Source organism: Brienomyrus brachyistius, unplaced genomic scaffold, assembly GCF_023856365.1.
Source record: "Brienomyrus brachyistius isolate T26 unplaced genomic scaffold, BBRACH_0.4 scaffold67, whole genome shotgun sequence".
Lineage (NCBI taxonomy): Eukaryota > Metazoa > Chordata > Actinopteri > Osteoglossiformes > Mormyridae > Brienomyrus > Brienomyrus brachyistius.
Window position 1 is genome coordinate 635,532 of NW_026042342.1, and position 6,000 is coordinate 641,531.

Consider the following 6,000-nt stretch of genomic DNA (forward strand, 5'->3'; position numbering starts at 1 on the left):
ATCCATTTTGCCTCCGCCGCGGGAAGGCTGTCATTTATCGACCTCAGGAGTCAGGGAATCAGCCGGGTCGCGACATCAGGGATGCACCCTTTGTCTGTTTACCTGCCGAGAAAATGCAATTTCGCAGCACCTTTTCCCAAAAATGCTTTTTATTTCAGAATTTAACCGCCATAATTATTGCAAATAACGTCTGTCAGATGGCTGTACCGCACCCGATTGCTGTTTTTATGTTTTGACCTATCTATGAAAGCTGAAAAAAAGAATTAGCTAAATGGAGATGAAAGTGTTTATCAGATCGTTTGTTGCTGGAAATTACCTCTGAGGGTTTGTTAATTTATTTATTTTATTATTATATTTTATTTTTGCCGGTCCTAAGCGTTTTTTTCAGCAAGGTTAAAAATTTGCAGACCACATTTAAGGAGCTGCACTGTCACGGTGAGCTAACTTCCACCTCAGGAAATGCCGTTTCTTATTAATAGTAAACATTATTATTTCACAGGATTATAAGTATGCACTCTGTCATCTATTATCTTGCGGTAGCCTTTATCAGTTAGGTTATGCTGATGTTAATTAGCAAAAGTGCCAAAGCTGGCGGTTTATGCCTCGAAATCGAATTATTTCTCAGAGTTTTCTGGACTTAAGAGACTGGGACCCAATTTATTTCGCCCATTGTGAGGAGATGTGGCCTCCCAGAGCACCTCCCCAAGCATGAGGGAGGCCCTGGCAATAGGACGGATAACCCTGAACACTTAAAACCCAGAGAGGACTCTCACGTGCGCTGTGCGATTACTGCAAGGCCGTCTTCTTCTCAACAAAGCGGGGCGATGCTGTCGCTACCATCGCCCCGGAGAGCATCGGGCGGGGGGGGGCAGTGTTGCCGCTCTACTTAGTGAAAAAGAACGAGATCTTCTCGAGCTGTCCAGTGCATCCCGTGTTTCGGTCTCTGCTGAAAGACTCTCTCCTTATTGTTTATTATCTAATCTTTGTGGAAGAGCCGGCCTCGGTTAATGAGATTACAGACGCACGGTGCCACGAATCGTGGGTCGCCGCCTAAGTGCCATCGAAAGTCAATTATCATTTTAAAGGTTCTTCCGTCTCCGCGGCAATGGGGGACAGCACTTTCATTAATCGCTCACGAGTGCGGCGCTGTTTATCGCCGTGGCGAACAGGGCAGTGTTGGGTGTGTCATTAAATTGTCAAAGCGTTCTGGACTCGGGGTGTGCAGAGTTTTTGGATTGGAAGATTGTAATGCCATCAGAACAGGTTGCATTAAATAGCCATGATCCGTCTCTTTACATGCCGTCCCTATTATCAGCATAGTCACAGGGGGAGAAACACTCACGTGTGCGGCCCCCAAAATCACAACTTCTTTGGCTAGAACGTCCTCTTTTTTTTGTACTTTTTCGGAAGGTGTGTCAATCTTGATTTGTGGGGACTCTGGTCGGGAGAGTGTATGTGTGTGTGTATTCTCGTGATGGAGCGTATTGTCCTAATATAGGATTCCGCTAGGATTCACGAGGGACAACTCAAACCCTGAGGATCGGACTCAGCGGAGATATAACCGAACAGGAACATTTCAGGAGGACTACATCGTCGCTCATTTCTGTGCACCAGTTTAGACTGTAAAACGTGAAGTGGAACGTAGCCTCTGTTTCGCGATCATGTTAAATCAAATTGTTATGCGCAATTATCACTAATTGCTGTTTGGCAGGTGGCGCTGTGCCTCAGTTTAGGGCCGCCAGACCGGCGCGCTCCTCGTGCGTGAGGAATTCCAGTGGGTGCTCCCCTTGGCTCGAGTGTGAGACTAACCTCCTTCCCTCTTCTGTCTCCATCACTGCCACAGGTAAAGATGAGCCCAGCAGCTATATCTGCACCACCTGCAAGCAGCCATTTGGCAGCGCCTGGTTCCTGCTGCAGCACGCGCAAAACACACATGGGTTCCGCATCTACCTGGAGAGCGAGCATGGCAGCCCGCTTACACCGCACGTGGCCGTCACGCCAGGGCCGGGTGCTGACTGCCCCTCCCAAGGACCTGTGCATAGCCTGCACCTGCCTGACGGCGGCCCTTTTGGCCTCATGCGGCTGCCAGGCTCTGTGCCGGCGAGGGATAGCGTGCCGCTGCGGGACGGCCGTTACCCACTGACACCTCCCCTTTTCAGCCCTCCTCCACGCCACCACCTGGACCCGCACCGCATGGAGCACTTGAGCCCAGAGGACCTGGCGCTGGCCGCCCACCACCCGAGTGCCTTTGACAGGGTTCTGCGCCTCAACCCCTTGCCCCTGGACCCACCGGCCATGGACTTCTCACGCCGGCTGCGGGAGCTGGCCGGCAACCCCTCAGGGTCCTCACCGCCCCTGTCGCCGAAGCGGCCCAGTCCTATGCAACGGCTCCTGCAACCGTTCCAGGCGGGGGCCAAGCCCCCATTCATGGCCACACCCCCTCTGCCCACCACACAGTCCCCCTCAGGCTCCCAGTCCACACCCAACCACCAGCAGCAGACCACTCCCATGAAGACCAAGTCCTGCGAGTTCTGCGGCAAGGCCTTCAAGTTCCAGAGCAACTTGATCGTCCACCGGCGTAGCCACACGGGTGAAAAGCCCTACAAGTGCCACCTGTGCGATCACGCCTGCACACAGGCCAGCAAGCTGAAGCGTCACATGAAGACGCACCTGCACAAGTCCTCACCCATGACCGTCAAGTCAGATGATGGCCTGTCCGCCACCAGCTCCCCGGAACCGGGCACCAGTGACTTGGTGGGCAGCGCCACCAATGCCCTCAAGTCAGTGGTGGCCAAGTTCAAGAGTGAGAACAACTGCCTGATCCCCGAGAATGGTGAGAATGAGGAGGATGAGGAGGAGGAGGAAGAGGAGGAGGAGGAAGAGGAGGAAGAGGAGGAGGAAGAGGGCGAGGAGGAGGAGCTGGAGAGTGAGAGTGGACGTGGTGACTACCGCTTCGGCTTGAACCTGGAGGCAGCACGGCACCATGAGAACAACGGTGGGCGGCTGGGTGCCATCGAGGACAATGGGCCTCGTTCGCTGCCTGAGGGCCTGCAGGACATGGACTGGCCGCCAGCATGCAGCACTACAGTGAGGCACTGCGGCAGTGCAAGCGTAGTTCTCTCGGCATCGACGGTGAGGTGCCACGGGACCTTTGCGACGACGACTCGACTCTGGACCGTGCCGATGTGGGCTGCGGCGGCGCTGTCAATGGCCGTGGCTCATCGCCCAGTGAGTCGGCCTCCGTCGGCCTCTCCAAGAAGCTACTTCTGGGCAGCCCCAGCTCGCTGAGCCCCTTCTCCAAGCGCATCAAGATCGAGAAGGAGTTCGACCTCCCCACGCCGACCATCCCCAACACGGACAATGTCTACTCACAGTGGCTGGCCGGCTACGCTGCCTCCCGCCAGCTCAAGGACCCCTTCCTGAACTTTGGAGACTCCCGACAATCGCCATTCGCCTCATCCTCAGAGCACTCCTCGGAGAACGGCAGCCTGCGCTTCTCCACGCCGCCCGGCGAGCTGGACGGGGGCCGCAGTGGCACAGGCAGCGGCGGCAGCACTCCGCACCTGGGCGGGCGACCCAGCTCCAAGGATGGCCGGCGCAGTGACACCTGCGAGTTTTGCGGCAAGATCTTCAAGAACTGCAGCAACCTGACAGTGCACCGGCGCAGCCACACGGGCGAGCGGCCATACAAATGCGAGCTGTGTAGCTACGCCTGCGCCCAGAGCAGCAAGCTCACCCGACACATGAAGACGCACGGCCAGATGGGCAAGGACGTGTACAAATGTGAAATCTGTCAGATGCCTTTTAGCGTGTACAGCACTCTGGAGAAACACATGAAAAAATGGCACAGCGACCGCGTGTTGAACAGTGACATTAAAACCGAGTAGAGCGACATCCGGAACCTTCCTCCCTGTCCTCGGTCCCAGGTCCGCTTCCCCCGTTTCACCAGTCCTTCGGAGGCTAGGGGGTGACGTGCTAGGCACCAGCACACCTTGTTTCATATTTCTGTTGAATGCATGACCTGTATCGGGGCAATACGATTGCATCGACGCAAATTTGAGCCTTTCTCTTGTGCAATAATTTACCTGTTGTGTACTTTTTCTTTTCTTTATGTTTTTTTTTTTATATATTTAGACAGCATGTTTTGGCTACTTTTGAGACGTCGTCCTCGATCGGTTAGTCGTTGAGTACATGTGTTGCTGTTTCTAGTTTCTGTTTTGAGAGGAATGATTCAAGACCGCGCTGCATACATTCTGTGATACATATCATGTACAGCTCTGGTCACGGTGTGGAGGGCGGGTGGACGGAGGCGGAGTCTAACCCCCTGGACAGGCTCACAGTCGCAGTTAAACTGATCTTTGTAAAAGGTTTCTGTCCATGTTGGGTTAAAGTGTTCGAATTGGGTTTAGTGCTAAACAGTGGCAGCCATAAATTTCATACAGCGACAGAAGTCATCTGATTCAATTTGTACTATCATTAGATGAAAAAAATAAAAAAGAGTGCCTTGGATTGTTTTGAAGCTACGCTTGCTAATCCTTCTACTATTCCTTGTTGCTATAAGCCCAGGATCTCAGCTGGTTACTGGAGAAGGGGGTCCGTCAGCCCCAAAAGTAAGGTCCTTGCATCAAGTGTACCTGATACAGTTGACTCTCACAGAATTTTTAAAAAGTGATGACAAAGGCAAGACACATTTCCAGTTAATCATCTTTTAGCTACCTATTAATTGTGTATTCTTTAAATGCTGACTCTGTTTACTGGCATGGTACATACTGTATTGAATGGGGTTTTAAAAACTTTTTTTGTTTGACTTTCCGGTACTGTACACGGCGGTACAGTGAATCCACTTGTAAATCATAAGCTCTTGTAACTATTTTTTTTAATGATTTTTAAGAACTTTGTCATAGTTTTTTTTAATATATATGTATAAGTAGAACAAATCTCTGATGTTGTTGGTTGGATCTTCAGTGTGCTGACCAGGCAGTATTAACGACTAGAGCACCTGGAATCTGTGGGCATTTCAATGCTGAAAAACGGTGGTGGGGGGTGAGGTTCAGAGATTGGAGGAGGTGTGTGCGTGTGTGTGTGTGGGGTGGGGGGACTGGTCGGGCAGAGGCGATGGGGGGGGGGGGGGGTGCTCATCTGTGGCTTGCCTTTTCACAGAGGCACAACAAACTTTTCACGTCCCGGTCAGTGATGACTATCGCCCTATAATTGTCTCCTTCCTTTAACTCTCGAAAGCCCCCACCCCCAAGTTAGAGGACGACAGGCAAAGAGAGCTTATATATATTATTATTTTTTTTAAATGCTCGTCCATCGCATGCTATTTGTGTTGACGTGAGTGACTCCGTCGTCGCACGGCGTTGGCCCCCCCCCGCCTGGTGTTCAGTATAGCACTTGTCACTCTGCCGCAGACTCTGTACCTGTTTCCGAATCAGAGGTACAACGGTCGAGTATAAAAGTAAAACGGCTCATCCGGAGGACGAAGTGAGGTGCACTGTTTGAATTTCCCCCAGTTTACAGGTATTACGCTCAAGGGAAAACAGTTCCGGCTGCAGTTCTGGCGGTGATGTACGGCGTCGTCGCTCGTTGTTGGAAGCCGCGGGTTGAGAGGGTCTGCTGTCAACCATTCTCCTCCCCCCAGAGGACGGGGCTGCGGGTAACAGCGTGGTGACCGGGTACATTTCCTGCTTAGAGAACGAGTGTTCCAGACCTGCTGCTTACACAGCAAGGATTTTTTTTTGTAAAAAAGAAAAAGAAAAAAAAAGATAAAAAATCAAACAAAAATGAAAAAAAAAACCAAAAAAAACTGAAATAAAAATAAATATTACGACAACCTTTTTTTGTAACACTTCATTATAATTAGGGGGAAACTGTATTTAAGTGTCTATTGTTTTTGGGTTTTGCTTCTTTCCATTTTGTCTTGGTGAACTCGATCGATCACTATATATGTATATAGTGAAAATAATTTGTGATATTTTGTTTTGCCTTGCCTATTCGCAG

At 51.1% G+C, this 6,000-nt stretch overlaps 1 protein-coding gene across 1 annotated transcript in view; it reads left to right on the forward strand.

Annotated features, from left to right (window-relative positions):
* The window catches only part of bcl11aa (BAF chromatin remodeling complex subunit BCL11A a), a 45,490-nt gene extending 40,981 nt beyond the window's left edge, over nt 1-4,509 (forward strand). Inside the window, 2 exon segments of the mRNA XM_049002401.1 lie at nt 1,844-3,060; nt 3,063-4,509. Of these exon segments, the coding sequence (XP_048858358.1) occupies nt 1,844-3,060; nt 3,063-3,887 (2,042 nt within the window). The 3' untranslated portion in view covers nt 3,888-4,509.
* Nucleotides 4,510-6,000: the final 1,491 nt, after the last annotated feature.